This window comes from Leptodactylus fuscus, chromosome 3 (genome assembly GCF_031893055.1).
Source record: "Leptodactylus fuscus isolate aLepFus1 chromosome 3, aLepFus1.hap2, whole genome shotgun sequence".
Lineage (NCBI taxonomy): Eukaryota > Metazoa > Chordata > Amphibia > Anura > Leptodactylidae > Leptodactylus > Leptodactylus fuscus.
In genome coordinates, this window is record NC_134267.1 from 47,214,314 (window position 1) to 47,233,140 (window position 18,827).

The 18,827-nt window shown below is 42.4% G+C and overlaps 1 protein-coding gene across 1 annotated transcript; it reads right to left on the reverse strand.

The window, feature by feature from the left end:
- Window positions 1-796: 796 nt before the first annotated feature.
- LGALS8 (galectin 8) lies at window positions 797-14,310 on the reverse strand. The gene is made up of 10 exons (XM_075267517.1): window positions 14,136-14,310; window positions 11,345-11,402; window positions 10,250-10,338; window positions 9,095-9,305; window positions 8,754-8,873; window positions 7,904-7,975; window positions 7,742-7,765; window positions 6,510-6,598; window positions 4,210-4,375; window positions 797-2,192 (listed from the first exon to the last, which is right to left on the reverse strand). Exons 2-10 carry the CDS (start codon window positions 11,381-11,383, stop codon window positions 2,043-2,045), a joined length of 960 nt encoding a protein of 319 aa, XP_075123618.1. The 5' UTR covers window positions 11,384-11,402; window positions 14,136-14,310; the 3' UTR covers window positions 797-2,042.
- Between the last annotated feature and the right edge of the window lie 4,517 nt (window positions 14,311-18,827).

The following is an 18,827-nucleotide window of genomic DNA, read 5'->3' on the forward strand; positions in this document are numbered from 1 at the left end:
AAAACGTTAATATAATGTAAACGTGTTAAAGAAATATTAGAAACATTATGTACAATAAAAGTGATCTGAAGTGCTCAATCTTTCAGGATATAATATCAATCAGTATATAGTTTTTACAGACATTCATCATTTAATATCAACAGACTAGGGAAGATCTCCAATGCTAAATGCAGCAGAATTCTGACTCTATGATTAGACTGACTAAGTATTAGGAGTAGTAAATTTGTCACACTGACTATATAAGTTATAACATGACTATGTTATAGTACTATATAGCATTATTGTGTGCTATTTGGCACAACTTTTACATAAAAACAAAAATTTTAGGAAAACAGCAATGGTAACATCACATTTCTTCAAATTTTGTCCCCACTGAATGCGTTTAAAGCAGTTAGCCAGTATGGACAACCACTTATCTCTCAGATCATCTATCGGAAATTTATAGGATATCCTGTGACTAAGGGCTCGTTCACATCTGCGCCCGCACTCCGTTCTGCAGGTTTCCGTTTCCTGTACAAAACAGGGGCAGGAGACAGAAACCTGCCGGCATGTTTCAATCCCATTAATTTGAATTTACTTGAAAAGTCTCCGGCCGTGAGCGCTGGTGAGCGTTTTATGCTCTTCGCGGCGAAACTGGTTTTTTTTAACCGGACACAGAGTCGGACTTGCAGGACTCTGTGTCTGGTTTAAGAAAAAAGGTTTCACCGCAGAGCGCATAAAACGCTCACCGGTGCTCGCGGCCGGACTCGGCATGACAGGTTTCCGTCTTCTGCATGCAGAAGACGGAAACCTGAAAACAGAGTTCAGGCGCTGGTGTGAACCCAGTGTAAGCGAAAATGGCTCTACAATTTTAAGGCTTCATTCAGACAGGTATATTACACCCTTTTGTTTAACTGTCCACATTTTGGATGTAACAACCAGATTTGATCCCTATTGTGCTATAAGATGAGACCAATAGAAATTTGCTGCTGAATTTGAAGCAGAATCTGGTAGGCAGTAGCTGATTTTTTTCACCTAGAGGAAAAAAAAATAAGTGTCCTGTTCATTCTTCAGGCAGATAACGCCTGAGAACCCCAACAGAATGAATAGGAGGCGGAAAATCAACTTTTACATCAACACAGAATTTGACACAGAATTGGAAGCGGAATTTGCAAAATTTCCAGAGAAAATCAGTTCGTCGGAATTTGGCCCTGTCTAATAAAGGCAAAATATAGCAGCAATCTTCTCCAAATTCTGCATCAAATTTAGCGTCAATTTTGTCAAGCGGAAAAAAATCAGCTTCAGATTGCTGAAAAAGAAATTTTCTGCCTAAAGTATTTCAGTACAGTGGTCCCTCAATGGCCTGAGGATACAATGATATAATGTTTTCTACATATAATGGTCTTGTCCGGACTAGTGTAACATGAAACCAGACTCAACATACAATGGCTGCTGGCTGGAGGGTCCAACCAATCGACATGGTCATTTCACGGGTAAAATCCCAGTATTAGTGCAGGACAAGCAGACTAGTAGCGCCTCTCTTCATGACAATGCTGTACTACATGTCCTGTACTTCTCTGTACCTGGATGAGCTGCTCCTTTGGCCATCAGGTGAGAGCAGCTCTGTGCTATTTGTTTAGTACACCCTGCACTGTACAGGACCTGTAACCGTCAGAGAGTGATTTCCAGCTTGCAGCAGCTCTGTATGACTAGTGTGTGTGTAAGGATTTGCCATAGCTATATAAGTTATGTGATGATTTTTGTGACATTGTAGGGTTCAGAACCAATTACTAGCTTTCTTTTCCATAGAGTTGTGTTGTCCAGTTACAATACTTTCAATAATGGTCGTCTTGGAACCAGTTCATATAGTTCTTTAGGGACTGCTGTATCAAGTAATGTAGCGATCACAGTTGTTGTAAATTAGGATTAGGTTATGTCCATTGAAAAGTAAAGGAAACCATTTTAATCAATATAATTCCTCCATATTATACAGTGTATCCAAGGAAAATATCCAATCTATGGCGATATTATTGGTCATTGGTTGCCAATTCCCATATTGTTGTCTACCAGGACCTGACATCATGTAGCTGAACGTCTCCGTGAACAGAAATCTCGTTGATTTTGGCCAGGTCTTTGAATCGGTGCTTGTACTCCAGAAGATGCTGTCCATTAACAGCAACCTTATACTGGTGAGCTTCACAATAGATGAGGATCTACAAAGTAAAAATATAGTGTGAACAAAAATGACTATTAACATACTTGTTCAGACCTGTATTAAAACCATTCTGCAGACTGGAAGTATACAAACAATCCCATGCTGGGCCTAGTATATAGAAAGTGAAAAGCTTAACCCTTACCCACTCTGTGCCATACTATTAGGTCACACTGAACGTAGGAGCTGTGACTGCTCCATGGCTTACGGGCCCCAGCTGTATTATACAGCTGAGACCCAGGACCAGCATAACTCCTCAGATGCCCCGATCAATACTGATCATACCGCATGGGTGGTTATAGGGCAACAGTGCCCCTTTCACACCCTTGGGTCCCTTGTGGGGCTGCCATGACAGCCAATCCAGAGCCTCCTGACATGCCTTTTCCATATTACATCGAGGGAGGCTATGTACCATGTACTGCAAATATAGAAGTAATGCAGTATATAGTACAGGGGATCAAGAGACCCCAGATTCAAACCCCTTGTGGGACAGAAAAGAAAAGAAAGTTAAAAATGATTTATAAATAATACATAAATAATAAAAATGTAAAAAGAAAAGTCATCCATTTACAAAAGAAAAAAATAAACAAACTTATTGACATGGCCAGTTTACAGCTCATTCATGTTTCAACAAATGGAGGGAGCTGCAACATAAAAGCACAACTGATATACAGTGTACTTTGCCGAGCTTGGGAAGCAGTAAAGAAGCGCAACTAAGGGTGTCATCAAAATCAATATCAGACCACTGCAGCATTGCAGCACTGGAGTCCTGGGTTCGAATCCTGCCAGGAACAACATCTGCAAGGAGTATATATGTTCTCCCCGTGTTTGCATGGATTTCCTCCCATACTACACAGACATACTGATATGGGGGGGGGGGCGGGTTGTACATTGTGATCCCTATATGGGGCTCACAATCTACATTTAAAATATATATATATATCTGTAAAGACCCCAGAGTATAATAATTGTTTATGGTGTCCACAGTGGGACATAATACTGTGTGCAAGGGCCACTACGGGGTACAATACTGTGTGGATGGGCCACTATGGGGCATAATATTGTGTACAGGGGCCACTATGGGGGATAATACTGTGTGCAGGGGCCACTATGGGGGATAATACTGTGTACAGGGGCCACTATGGGGAATAATACTGTGTGGAGGGGCCACTATGGGGAATAATACTGTGTGCAGGGGCCACTAAGGGACATAATACTGTGTGCAAGGACCACTATTGGGCATAATAGAGCGCGCAGGAATGCGTAGGAGGGGGTCGGTCAAGGTCTTCAGCGTCTGTGTCAGTCGGGGGGGGGGGGGGGGTGTATGTCAAAAGTTCACCACGGGGCCCCGCCACTGTGTTCCTCTTAACTTTAAGTAGGACTAAGTCCACAGCAGTTTCCATCTCTGTATATCAACCAATCAGAATAGTTCCATTCACCAACATATCTTGTACTTACATAGTTTCCTGACTATTGAAAATCAAAATGTTTAAAATATAACTTCTGGGACTAGAAGATACTTAACATTTACATGTACCATCTCCATATCCTTAACATGGAATTATATACTCAGCTTATAAATTTTAGGCTTCTTTCAGAACAGCTATCCATTTTGCGAACAACAAAACCATGGACATTGCACATCTTAGTGTATTACAGTTTGCCATCCATGTGCTATCTGTGTAGTCACAACCCCCCCCCAAAAGAAAACGTATTCTTTCTTCTTTTTTGTCTGTAGAAAAAAAAACAGCACATGACTTTAGTGTGCAGTCTGTTTTTCTCATGGGCTCATAAGCATGGCCAACAAGAGTAGATAAAAGAGAGAAAAAAAAAAAAAAAAAGAATAGTGCAGGTCACTGTTTTCTCTCAGTGCCTCTCAGTCCGTGCACATATGTGTGAGCAGCTCCATTGAAAAGTAGTTAGTGTAAAATGGCCCTTAGTTTATGTTTTAATTTCATGGCGATACTTGGTGCAATATTAATAGATATATCCATATTGCAAAAGAAATCTCAACAAACCTCAAAATACATATCAGAAAAGAAGGGGAATTCACGCAGTTGCCGTTCTTCCTCTCCCCAACTATCGTATAAGTATGTGTTCCTTACAAACACCTTCGACTTCATACGTGGGTTCAAGTGCAATGCAATGTCCCTAGAGCCGCTGGGTTTAAGATTAATGGCAAAGCTGTCAACAAAAGAAACAAAGTAACATGAAAATTAGGTAACAAAGAATTAATACATAATAACAAAGAAAAATGTTAATAAATAATATGCAGTAACAAGCACACCACTAATGTCGTGTAGTACTGCAGAACCAGGCCAGTCTGTAGGCATCTGTGTCAGAGCTCCAGACTCCAGGAAATAGCTAGAATAAAGCTTCAGGTAATGCACTGGGATCTACTGACACACCTTGGGATCTGTTAGAATCCTTTGTTTTTATGGGAAGAATAGTGCTGCACGTAGCTTTATTCTGCCTGTCAAATCTGCTGGGACTAGTGACGGCGGTTCTGAACATTTATATATTTGTCTGCATTGAGTAACACCAAGTATCAGCATTTCTGGCCATTATATGGCTTGTCCTTGGCAATTTTTAGCGTTTTGTTCTTGTGTCCCTAATTTTACGTTCTTCCTGAAATGTTGGGTGGAAAAAGCTGCTTTCTGCTTACTATAAACTGTAAAGAGAAAGAAAAGGAGGACCGTCTCATCTGACTTACTCTTCCTAACTTAGCTGGATCATATAGTGCACTATAGTACTACAGGTTAAAGTACTTACCTCTACTGATGCGAATATGAAAATTGGAGTGAGACAGACTTCCTATTTATCTGTATTAGGGGGCATTCACACGGAGTAACGCCATTCACTTCAATGGGAGCACTCGTAACAGCGGCGTTTACGAGCACCCTTAGGGTGCATGCACACTGAGTAACGCCGGGCGTGTATGAGAGCCGTACACGCCGGCATTACAGCAGACTGCCGAACACTTCCCATTCACTTCAATGGGAGCGCTCGTAAACGCCGCTGTTACGAGCGCTCCCATTGAAGTGAATGGGAAGTGTTCGGCAGTCTGCTGTAATGCCGGCGTGTACGGCTCTCATTCACGCCCGGCGTTACTCAGTGTGCATGCACCCTTAGGGTGCACTTTGCTACATTTTACACGTGTAAAAATACACGTGTAAAATGTAGTAAGCCATTGAGTTCAATGTTTTTTAGTATAACGCGCGTCTTTTTGCGCGCGCAAAAAGACGTGCGTTAAAAAAAAGCCCCTGAACTCAATGGCTAACTACATTTTACACGTGTATTTTTACTTTACACGTGTAAAATGGACGAAAAGCATGGAGCGTAACTCCGTGTGAAGGCTCCCTTAGCCTCTAACTATTCCTGTCTTTCCTCTCTCTCAATCAGCATCTGCTCACTCCTCCTCTCTTCATATATTTTTATGGTGAGCTGTAATCTGATAACTCTGTCAGCTGCAGATCTGTCTTATTCTAGCAATATTGATTTAGCAGAGATATCAGAGTGCAAGTCAATTTAGTAGAAGGGGAGGAAAAAGTCAGATATGTGGGGAAATCACCAATTTTTCTCTCATAAAATATATTACAAAGTGTCTCATCTTCACTTTTATGTGTCTTGAAAGGTAATAAATAGCACAGTCAGAGCAGTGCTTAGTCTGGTTACACACAGGAGCTTGGTTACATGGCAGCTACATTGTGCTATTGATGAAACAAACTGCCCGTATCTGTAGCATATACTTATGACTCACTCAGCACTGTGTACATAGAGATCAAGACAGAAATATTAGAAAGAAAAAACAAAATACACACATCTCTTCTAGAAGTTTAGACTGTGAAAATTGTGCACCCATTGTATTGACGAACAGTGTGTTTATAGCGCCAAATAATAAAGTCCCTTAATGCCCAGTGTGAAAACGGAGCGCAGTAGTTGTTAACAAATTACAATACTGGAATCACCCCCTGCGAGAAACAAGAGAGATTTGCATATAAATACTTCAGATTTCCACCAGACACATAAGCAGAATACAGCAGCCTGTAATTGGTCAATGGTGTATTACATAATGATGCTGTTGGCATTATTGGTATATGTAGTCTGGTTTTCTTGGAACTGTGACAGCCCTACCATAGTGTGTTTTCACATGTTACAGTCATTTTGCAGCTCTGCTTCAATTACTGAGACACCAGCCGCAAAAAAACGCATTATCAATGCATCATGTGAATGCAACCTTAGCATTTATGCAAACGCTGAGAATGCAGTTCCCTAATTTAATTTAACTACAAGGCCAGATAATAAGTTGATAATTCACCTTTTAGCATTCTTGCATATTTCACCCTTCACGACGACTGTTGTTCCTGGGCTCAGAGCTTTGGGAAGGATACTGGTGTAAGGAATTTCCTAAAAAAGACAGAGAAACTTGCTTATACCGACAAAACACTGTTACACATCATAACCCCCAACAACAGTCTCAGCCTGACCACCATTCATAGAATTAGGGTGTTGCTGGGAAGGGGTAGGGTTTGAGCAGAACAGGAGTCCCAGAAGAAAATGGCAGAGGGGTGCAGATCCACACACAAAAGCAGCATCAGTAACAGTTGATTGTTGTTGGAGCCCTGGCACACAGAGAGCCGCTGTCACACCAGCAGAGGCGCTCTCTGGGTCAGGCATTAGGATAAGATAATAGGCGCCGCTCTACTGATTCCAGTACAGTTGCAATTCATTCTCTAGTTCCCACCATTCCCGACCAATCAATGCAGTTAGTTTTGGAGCTTGAAATGCTACGCACCGAGGTGGGTGGTGTCGAGCATGTGCAGACAAAGAGGTGGGGTTCTGACAGTACAGAGCCTAAGGGCTAGTTCACACATGCTGATGTGTTCCATCTGGAAGGAGTCCACATGAGAACCCCCCCGGACCGAACACAAGAATAATTTATGTGAGCAGTGTGCAGCAAGCACACGGACGCCATTATAGTCTAAGGGGTCCGTGCGCTTGAACTGCACAGTGCTTGCAGTTGCGCTTGTGTTCCGTCTGGGGGTGCCTCATGCGGACTCCTTCCGGACGGAATACATTAGCATGTGTGAACCGGACATAAAGAGCATATGTCACCATGACTAGCAGAAGTGACTGCTCAGGAAGGGTGGAGGCTAGAGGAAAAATTCCAAATGTGCCAGAATTGGTAGAACAGCACCTATTTTATTTTGCAAAAGAGCTAACCTTGGCGGAGATAGTGACAACTTGTCCTTTACATTAATGGTAACAAAATTAAAAAGCAGTTTGCTGTTCACATATTACATTAATAACTATTATCTATACTATGTGGCACTGGGCAGCTCCCAGGCGTATTGTAGGAGAATACAACATGTTCAGTGAATGTCACATTTGACAAGACCAATTTCCTCCCAAAAACAACTCATTGAGGTACCCGATAACTAAAACATATTGGGGAGCTCAGGTGCACATGAAACTACATCCCATGTCCATCTATTTACAATCCAGTGTATATTTGTTTTCAAAACGGAAACTACAATAAAGAATACTCACAAAGTTCAAGCTCTCATTTGAAGCCTGGTAATAAAGTATTGTAAAAGGAGAAAAAAAAAAAAACTACTTTAGTTTATCTGCTAAATAATTTGTAGCATTGTTTAATGAGCAGAATAATAATAATAATAATAATAATAATAATAATAATAATAATAAACATACCTGAGAGGAATTCATCGAACTAAGTGAGGAATTCATCGCACTAAGTGCAAGAGATGTCGATTGAGAGGCCAACTGTGCCAGGAGAAAAAAAAAAAAAAAGTATGATGAATTAAGAAGATATATTTTATTTTTTACACTATTTATCAACATTTACGCAAAGATAAGTTCAAATATACAATAAAAGCATGTTTTATTACAAAAAAACCCAAAACAGACCCATGAGATGTGATAACTGCCTATATACATCATAAGAATATCTGAAGTTTCCAGGGAGTTCAATGACCATATAAAAGCTGAAGACACATGGTTACTGAACTCCACGTCTAACATGCTTTAGAATTTGGTTCTGAAGGTTGGACATATATCCTTATAATTCACAGCGAAATGCTACAGAATCTTTTATTATGGAAGTCCTCATCCCATTAATAAAAAGGTTTGTAGCAGATTTGTAACACAATTGTGGAGGATGACAGACTGCTTTTGCAAGGAGAAATAAGTATTGTTAGCCGCAACGGCTTTGCAAATCGCAGGATGTCAATTATTTCTATGAAAACGCCAGCGGCTTTCCCATAGATATAATGTTAAGAGAAAGTCCGCAGAGGAAAACTCTGTGAACTTTCTCTGAAAAGCGCTGCGGAAAAAAACGCAACGCGTTCATGCAGCGGTTCTTCCCGCAGCGCTTTAGTGCTATGGATAAAGCCCATGGGGCCTTAGCCTTAATGTGGCATGTTGATACGGATAATGGTAATGACAACAGGCAGTTGTCCATTTATTCATACATTTCCATAACAGTGGAACATCACTACACAGAGAGATACAGAATATACTAAAGTGAATATGAAAATATTACCGCGTGATAGGCAAATCCTATTGTACTTATTTGCACCATTCCCGATATACCGAGAGTATCAATTCTTTCCAAGTTGATCCTATGTTTGTAAGTTAATAAGTGTTTCCCACCTGAAGACACCTAGAAGAAATCAGAACAAATAACTAAACACAAAGAACAAATGACACAATCAGACAGGACACAGTTCAGATTAGTGGGGTTCTTACTAGTGTTCAGTTCACCTACAGTAAATACTTATTCTCATTTGAGCAATTATGTGAAGTTCTACAAACCAACACCTAATATAACTTCAGAACACACCATGGTTAGCTATACTGAAATAAGCACAAAAAGAAACTTACCTGGAATTTATTTGGCAAAACAAGAAATATGACTTCAAATGGCTTGCCTTTCTTGAAAGGCATCTCATAGGTTTTCTCTTCCCAACCCCATTTTTCATTTTGTAAAGTGTTGCAGACCAAGACTCCTGAGCCTTTAAACCGAGGGTTAAAATGAAAAGCCACATCAGAACGGGGTTTCGTACTGCTGCCGCACTGGAAGTCAATCTGAAACCTACAAAGAAAACACTTATCATTTGAGTGAAAAGTTAATACAACTGGAGGATGTGGAAAAAATGAGAAATGAGAGTTTAATAATGTGTGAAAATTTAATGCAAACCCCCCCCCCCCAAAAAAAAAAAAAAAAAACTGTCCCGCAAAGGCTATAACGGGAGAGAGCAAAGGACATATGTGGCCATCTATCTACTCCATCTCACCACACAGGTCTTAGCCCACAGGGCACAAGAAAATGGCCGCTTACTTACTATGCCCGAGGCCTACAAGTTTCAACGCCTCTGCCAGAAGAAGACACAGGAAGACCTCGTTCCAGAAGAAGATGGAGGCGTCGCTGGAGAGTTTTCTCGCAGCATTGGGGACGCTCATAGTGCTGTTTGAGCGCTGGGGCCCACCCCCAGTGCTGCTAGAGAACTCATTTGCATACTGGCGAAAACCGGTATTTCTACGGTATGGCGACGCAGAGAAAACATCTAAAGGTAGGAGACGAATAGCTTTTCTTAAGGCTATTCCGATGTGTTAGGCACAAAAAATGCTATCCGAATGAAAGGATACCTTTAATAGGGGCAAATTAAATAAGAGGCATGAACTAGAATTCTGGCCAAAAAATTGCCTCCATGCAGCTCAACCATCAGTGACTTGAGTGCTTAAGATCTATGTGGTGAGACGGAGTAGATAGATGGCCACATATGTCCTTTGCTCTCTCCCTTTATAGTCTTTGCAGGACAGTTGAGAGTTGAGAAAGTTCTCATAATAAGTTGCAGTCACAGAAGTGCAACCCCTACCTATCAGACAATTATTACATACTATAGGAATATGCCATAAAGGTATTTAGAGGATAAACCTCTATGTATAATTATGGCACAAATACATTGCGTGAAACCTTCTGTCAGGAACTATATATTTACAAATCCAAATACGATAAAGAAAGATGTCTGCACATACCTGTCTGCATTATGTGCTACAGAACCATGAATCACTATCATGGCTCCTGGCTCCAAACTTCCAAGGATTGAGCCAACATATGGGATGATCTACAATTACACATTATTTGAGAAAAAAAATAGTCAATGAGATGCACTAACATTAAGAGAATGCAATTACAAGGAATATGCCATAAATATCTATTGCAGGCAAAAAAAACCCTATAAGGCCGGGGCCTCACAGGCCGGAAACGCCGTGGAAAAAAATGCGGTGTTATACAGTAACTGCAAAGTGGATGGGATTCATGAGAATCCCATGCCCACATTGCATTTAAAACCGCAGCGAGGACAGGCTGCAATTTCCAAAACCGTTGCGGTTTTTAATCTTATTGCTTACAGATGGGTAACTTCATTTCAGATTGTGGTGAAGTGTATGGTAAAGTTGTGGATGGGGTGTATATCTCACCCGGTTTCCTCTGGCAGGCAGGGTAGCGGAATTCCAGAAGGATACATGTTGCTTTAGAGCCCTTTGTTTAAGTTACATGGGCTGGATTTCCTGGACTGGAGGACAGGTTGGTAGCGGGAGTCTCCCAGTCCGCACCCCTAGTCCACTACGGGTATTTCCCTAGTCCCAGGTGTTCTCAGGTGGGGCTTGTAGCTTGAGAGAGAAAGCACCCCTGGGGCAGTTGTGGACAGTTTTGCTACTGAGTTTGGTGTCAGGTATTAGGCCTGCACTGGGATAGTGAGGCATCCTGCTGTATGGTTAGAGCCGGACAGGCTTAGGTTTACTTTGTTTGCATGCTGCTTAGTGCTGAAGCATAAAAATAAAGAACCCTTGTAGTCTGAAACCTGCTATGTGAACTCTGTCATTGCCGGCCCTACTATGTGAGCTGAACCTCTACAAGATATACATTGTAAACACAGAGTCTCCTATGAAGACAATCCCAGTCCACTTCTGCCATGTAATATTACATTTCCCATTCAGCTATCCATTTCTATAGCTGATCCCCGAAGGTTTCAGATGGAGAGGTTCTAGCACAACAACCCCTTTAGCTCTGCAGGGATGGTCATGTTACACAGGAAAGTATTATTGTATGGATTCCAAAGCAGTCATTACCGGATCCAATATGGTCCGATGAAGTCCATCGTCAGACATGTCGTTCTGTTAATTAGAACTATAAAATAGAAAACAATAAAAGCAGATTATTATAACAGCTTTGCACATTCTAATTGTCCAATGAATCATTTTCGATCTCTCTTCTGGCAGTTTCAAAAAAAATAATTGATGCATTTGTACATACTGTATATGGGCCTATTATATAATACCGGAACTTGAGTTTTCTGTCAGTGAACATCTTCTCCGCTGTCAGGTTGCAAAATAATTGACGTGAGTAATTCAATGGGCACTTATCAACAATACCAGGGCAGATTTATTTAATGCCGTATTGACATGCCTTGTACCAGTGGAGGATGCGCTTGATGTATGATGGGACACAGGCCTTGTCGTAATAATACATATATATGATTTATAAATCAGTAGCACTTAACAAATCATAGGTTTTATATACAGGCAAAACAAGACATTACAGCATAATAAATCATCAAGTCACCCAACAGGAGTGAGAGCCCTGCTTCCAAGAGCTTACAATCTAAAGCAAGTATTTTTGTATGTACAGATTGCATGCAGGGTTACTCTCTAGATAAGAGCATCTTGTCCTGTAGTATAATGTAGAGGAGAGGAATGAACAGAGAAGAGTTAGTTTGAGGCGAGTAAGCGTAAAAGTGTTAGGTTAATGTGAAATGTGATGGGTCTGTATAAAGAGTTGTTTTTAGGGCGCACTTGGGAACAGGAGTAGGAGGTTCTCAGTATAGAGGATGGTGATGAAAGAAGCCCTCTTGTGTATGTATCATCAGTGACTATATTATTAATGTGACATCTGTATATTACATTGGCATGTGTATTATAAGGGTCAGAGGTGAGACTTTTCTATCCCTGTGATCACAAGACCAATAAAGTATAATCATGCCAAGCCAGGTTTATTGCTTTACAACTAGTTGCCACTATTGAAAGTCAGCTAGGCATAAGAGAGTGAAGGCTGTGACTAAATAGTGACCTCAGTCACTGGGCACAGATGGCAGGCACAGCTTTCCAAGATGGGACAACTCATTTCCCAGCTTCCCAAGATGAGGAAAGGGGTAGGAGGGGCGCACTATGGCCGGTGGTGTGTCTGCACCAGTCAACAGCTCTCAATTACAAAAAACTGTGAATGCCTCGGAACTTTGTAACACCTTGGAAGCCAGCAAACAAGCTGGGGGTGCCCAACCCATGTGAGTGATCCTCTAAGATACGGCAACAAAAAGAGTCTAAGTTATCAGGATTTTCTGTCACTTTTAATTTAAAAGCTACTTGGTTATTAAATCATCCAATTTAACGGCACTTTGTGTTCTCTCCATGAACCTATTACTTTTTTCAAGTGCATTTTCCATCTGACTGCTGGTATTCCTATTGGTTATGAATGCAATAGCTGGCCGCTGCGTGTACTTGGGGTGACTGGGTGTGAATTACACTCAATTTGCATTCTGAGTGCAAGATTGAGTGAATGGAGTGCATTTACCCCTGACAGCCACACCTATGTCACATGCTAGAACGGTCTATACATGACAAGGATGTTAGTCTCAGCCCATTGGCAGGATGCAGAGCACAGATGTTGTGGTAGACAGACATAAGGGAGGATATGTAAGGAGGTGCAGCACTGTGGACTGGATGAGGGTAATACGTTTATATTGTATTCTATACTGGACAGGAAACCATTGCAGTGACTGGCATAGACTGGAGGCATCGGTGCAGCGCTCAGGCGGCATTCATAGATATAGATTGTTGAGGAAAGAATCTAGCGAGGAGAAGACAGAATAGTAGGAAATGCAGAAGTTTTTTTTAATGTTTCCATGGTAAGACCAGCGTAGATTCTGGATATGTTTTTGGGGTGCTGGTGGCATGATCATGCAAGTAATTGACTCAGACCTTTCCCTATCTTCAAACACAACCCCATAACAGAGGGCATACCGCCTTGTTGTTGTGGTAAAACCACAGCCTGAAATGGAAACGCCAGGGTTAGATCTGGTTGTAGATGATGGAAACAGCTGGAGTTCAGTTTTTGAAAAATTAAGTTGCAAACAGATGAAAGACCTGATGTCAGATACAGTCACTAGTGTTCTGTAGTGATCCATGGTGATGTCACATTGGGAGGTATATAGCTGGGTGTCATCAGCATGAAGATAATCTGCGTATGGTTTGTAAAATAGGGGGAAACTTAGGTAACATGGTCAGAAGTTAGCGTTTCCCCCATATGAATGTAACTTTAGCTTGAGCGTGTGCACAGCAGCTCTATTCATCTCTAGAGGACCAAGAAAGCCAGTTGCGTGCCGGATCTACAGTAGTCCCATAGAGAATGCTAGGAGCGGCAGCGGACATGCCCCATCTGCTGCGACAGTCATATATATATATATATATATATATATATATATATATATGGGGGAATCTCTAACTCTCTCCCTTCTTCAGTCTCCTACCTCAGCCCTGAAGCAGAGGAGTAGCTGTCTGGTGTATTCATAGACCTGTCAATGACTTCCTGCTCTCACATCGGTCACTGCTCAAAATACAGCAGGGCTAGAATGTTTTGGTTTAGTTTTTGACCACCTTGGCCAGGTGCAAACCCAATGTTATAATGTAGTCATAGTACTAGTGCTGTATACTGCCATATACACATCAATAACCAGTATGCAGCTATTCATGAACCAGCTTTATTTACACTTACCTAGCCATGACACTCAGTCTAGTCACTATACAGATGAAGCCCATTACCCATAATACAATAGCAGACACAGAGATCACATGGCACAATACTGACCCCTCAGCCGTCACTTCTGCCAGGTAAGTGCTCGCAGCTTCCGAGTACAGCAGCAGCCAGTCACGAGTAGAAGGTCCACGAACCGCCCATTGCAGAGTCTCTGCCCAGCCTTTCCAGATCTATTTTCTCTGCGTCATTTCATTGTTTCTTTTTTTGTCTATGTAATATTTGACCATAGGTTACCGTCCGCTGTGCTGAAGGAAATTGTCTCCACTTCTGCGGGTAGACGATCAGCAAGCGGCCATGTTTATGAAGAGCATTGACTAGTCTTAGTAAAAGATGATCGTCAAGAAAATGGCTCCTAATAGGCGGACATTCTGTCAGTATCGCAATAATGTTATGCCGGAATTTCCAAGGCTGCGTGCAAGTCACGTGATCCATGGGAACTCGAAACTTGGAATGAGTGCTGTAAAGCTGCCCTTGTGCATGTATCTATATCTATATATACTGTATATACATATGATACAAAGAACACCTTGCCCTCTGTGTATATATATATGTATATCAAACTAACACTAGTTTGTTATGTATACATGAAAATGTCATATATACACGTGTGTATATATATATATATATATATATATATATATATATATATATATATATCTCCTTATATTATAAAAATGAATTTCTGTCTGTCTGTCTGTCTGTGCTCTAATGCGAACCAAACGACTGGACCGATCTTCACCAAATTTGGTACAGAGATACTTCAGGTATCCGGGAAGGTTTAAGACGAGACTCCAACTCGCTCGGACGCACCGTTGCTGAGATACAGCATTCCAAACACAGTGCCCCCCCCCCCCTTAGCCAATACAAACCTGCAAGACTTTCACTCATATTCCAACTGCAATACACACGGTCACTCCACATGCACAATACAACACTGATATCCAAACTGAGATACACGCATCAGAGGATTAGATACACAGATCAGCACACGGTGTCACACTCCAGAGGATTAGATACACACGTCTGCACACAGTCCCACACACCAGAGGATTAAATACGCACTTCTGCACACAGTTCCACACACTGAAGGATTTGATACGTGCATCTGCACACGGTTCCACATGCCGAAGGATTAGATACAGGCGTCTACACACAGTTCCACACTCCAGAGGATTAGATACGCGCATCTGCACACATTTGTACACACCATAGGATTAGATACACGCGTCTGCACAGAGTACCACATGCCGTAGGATTAGATACACACATCTACACATAGTTCCACACTCCAGAGGATTAGATACGCACATCTGCACACAGTTGTACACACCATATGATTAGATACACGTGTCTGCACACAGTACCACATGCAGTAGGATTAAATACACGCGTCTACACATAGTTCCACACGCCGAAGGATTAGATACGCGCCTCTTCACACAATACCACACAAGGGAGGATTAGATACGTGTGTGTGCACACAGTACCACACTTTGGAGGATTAGATACATGCCTCTGCACACAGTACCACAAACCAGAGAATTAGATACGCGTCTCTGCACACAGTATCACACGGGGGAAGATTAGATACACGCGTCTGCACACAGTACCACACGGGGGAGGATTAGATACACGCGTCTGCACACAATACCACACAGAGGAGGATTAGATACACGTGTCTTCACACAGTTGTACACACCATAGGATTAGATACAAGCATCTGCACACAGTACCACTTGCCGTAGGATTAGATACGCACATCTACACACAGTTCCACACTCCAGAGGATTAGATACGCGCATCTGCACACATTTGTACACGCCATAGGATTAGATACACACGTCTGCACACAATACCACATGCCGGGGGAGGATTAGATACGCGCGTCTGCACACAGTACCACATGCCGGGGGATTGGATATGCGCGTCTACACACAGTTCCACACGCCATAGGATTAGATACGCGCCTCTTCACACAATACCACACAGGGGAGGATTAGACGTGTCTTCATACAGTTGTACACGCCATAGGATTAGATACACGCGTCTGCACACAGTAACACATGCCGTAGGATTAGATACACGTGTCTGCACACAGTACCACTTGCCGTAGGATTAGATACGCACATCTACAAACAGTTCCACACTCCAGAGGATTAGATACGCGCATCTGCACACATTTGTACACGCCATAGGATTAGATACACACGTCTGCACAGAGTACCACATGCCGTAAGATTAGATACACGCGTTTACATACAGTTCCACACTCCAGAGGATTAGATACGCGCGTCTGCACACAGTTGTACACGCCATAGGATTAGATACACGCGTCTGCACACAGTACCACATGCAGTAGGATTAGATACGCGCGTCTACACATAGTTCCACAAGCGGAAGGATTAGATACGCGCCTCTTCACACAATACCACACAGGGGAGGATTAGATACGTGTATGTGAACACAGTACCACACTTTGGAGGATTAGATGCATGCCTCTGCACACAGTACCACAAGCCAGAGAATTACATACGCGTCTCAGCACACAGTATCACACGGGGGAGGATTAGATACGCGCGTCTACACACAGTACCACATGCCATAGGATTAGATACACGCGTCTACACATAGTTCCACACACCGAAGGATTAGATATGCGCCTCTTCACACAATACCACACAAGGGAGGATTAGATACGCGTTTCCGCACACAGTATCATACGGGGGAGGATTAGATACGCGTGTCTGCACACAGTACCACACGGGGGAGAATTAGATACGCACGTCTACACACAGTACCACATGCCGGGGGATTGGATACGCGCGTCTACACACAGTACCACATGCATAGGATTAGATACGCGCGTCTGCACACAGTACCACATGCCGGGGGATTGGATACGCGCGTCTACACACTGTTCCACACGCCATAGAATTAGATACGCACCTCTTCACACAATACCACACAGGGGAGGATTAGATACACGTGTCTTCACACAGTTGTACACGCCATAGGATTAGATACACACGTCTTCACAGAGTCCCACATGCCGTAGGATTAGATACACGCATCTACATACAGTTCCACACCCCAGAGGATTACATACGCACGTCTGCACACAGTTATACACGCCATAAGATTAGATACACACATCTGCACACAGTACCACATGCTGTAGGATTAGATACGCGCGTCTACACACAGTTCCACATGCCAAAGGATTAGATATGCGCCTCTTCACACAATACCACACAGGGGAGGATTAGATACATGCGTCTGAATACAGTACCACACTTTGGAGGATTAGATACATGCATCTGCACACAGTACCACATGCCAGATAATTAGATACGCATCTCAGCACACAGTGCCACACGGGGAGGATTAGATATGCGCATCTTCACACAGTACCTCACGCCAGGGATTAGATACACCTGTCTGCACACAGTACCACACGCCAGAGGATTAGATACATGCATCTGCACATAGTACCACATGCTGTAAGATTAGATATGCACGTCTGCACACAGTTTCATTTACCGGAGGATTAGATACGTGCCTCTTCACACAATGCCACACGGGGGAGGATTAGATACACACATCTGTACACAGTACCACACCAACAAGGATTAGATACTTGCGTCTAAACACAGTACTGCATGGGGAAGGATTAGATACAGCTTTACTCAAGGTATCCATAACAACTGATCACAGGTTTTTCACTGATATCCAAAATGAGATACACATAATCACATGACGCTTATGGACATACACACAAACCACATACAAAATAAATCAGTACAAAATTGGACAATTCTTATGAGGCCACTACACAAACATAAAATGTAATATACCCGTGCAAAGCTGGGTCATCCCTCTAGTCTCCCTATATTATAAAAATGAATTTCTGTCTGTCTGTCTGTCTGTCTGTCTGTGCTCTAATGCGAACCAAACGACTGGACCGATCTTCACCAAATTTGGTACAGAGATACTTCAGATATCCGGGAAGGTTTAAGACGAGACTCCAACTCGCTCGGACGTACCGTTGCTGAGATACAGCATTTCAAACACAGTGCCCCCCCCCTTATCCAATACAAACCTGCAAGACTTTCACTCATATTCCAACTGCAATACACACGGTCACTCCACATGCACAATACAACACTGATATCCAAACTGAGATACACGCATCAGAGGATTAGATACACAGATCAGCACACAGTATCACACACCAGAGGATTAGATACACGGGTCTGCACACAGTCCCACAAACCAGAGAATTAAATACGCACTTCTGCACACAGTTCCACATACTGAAGGATTTGATACGTACATCTGCACACGGTTCCACATACCGAAGGATTAGATACAGGCGTCTACACACAGTTCCACACTCCAGAGGATTAGATACGCGCGTCTGCACACATTTGTACACGCCATAGGATTAGATACACGCATCTGCACAGAGTACCACATGCCTTAGGATTAGATACACGTGTCTACACACAGTTCCATACTCCAGAGGATTAGATACGCGCGTCTGCAAACAGTTGTACACGCCATAGGATTAGATACACGCGTCTTCACACAGTACCACATGCAGTAGGATTAGATACGTGCGTCTACACACAGTTCCACACGCCGAAGGATTAGATACGCGCCTCTTCACACAATACCACACAGGGAAAGATTAGATACGTGTGTGTGGTACACAGTACCACACTTTGGAGGATTAGATACATG

Coding starts and splice junctions, on each gene's coding strand:
- LGALS8 (XM_075267517.1), bottom strand. CDS start 11,383: ATGTCTGACGATGGACTTCATCGGACCATATTGGATCCG. Junction 8,874..9,094: donor TTTTGCCAAATAAATTCCAG/GTAAGTTTCTTT, acceptor GATTTCTTCTAG/GTGTCTTCAGGTGGGAAACA. Junction 7,766..7,903: donor GTTCGATGAATTCCTCTCAG/GTATGTTTATTA, acceptor CTTTATTACCAG/GCTTCAAATGAGAGCTTGAA.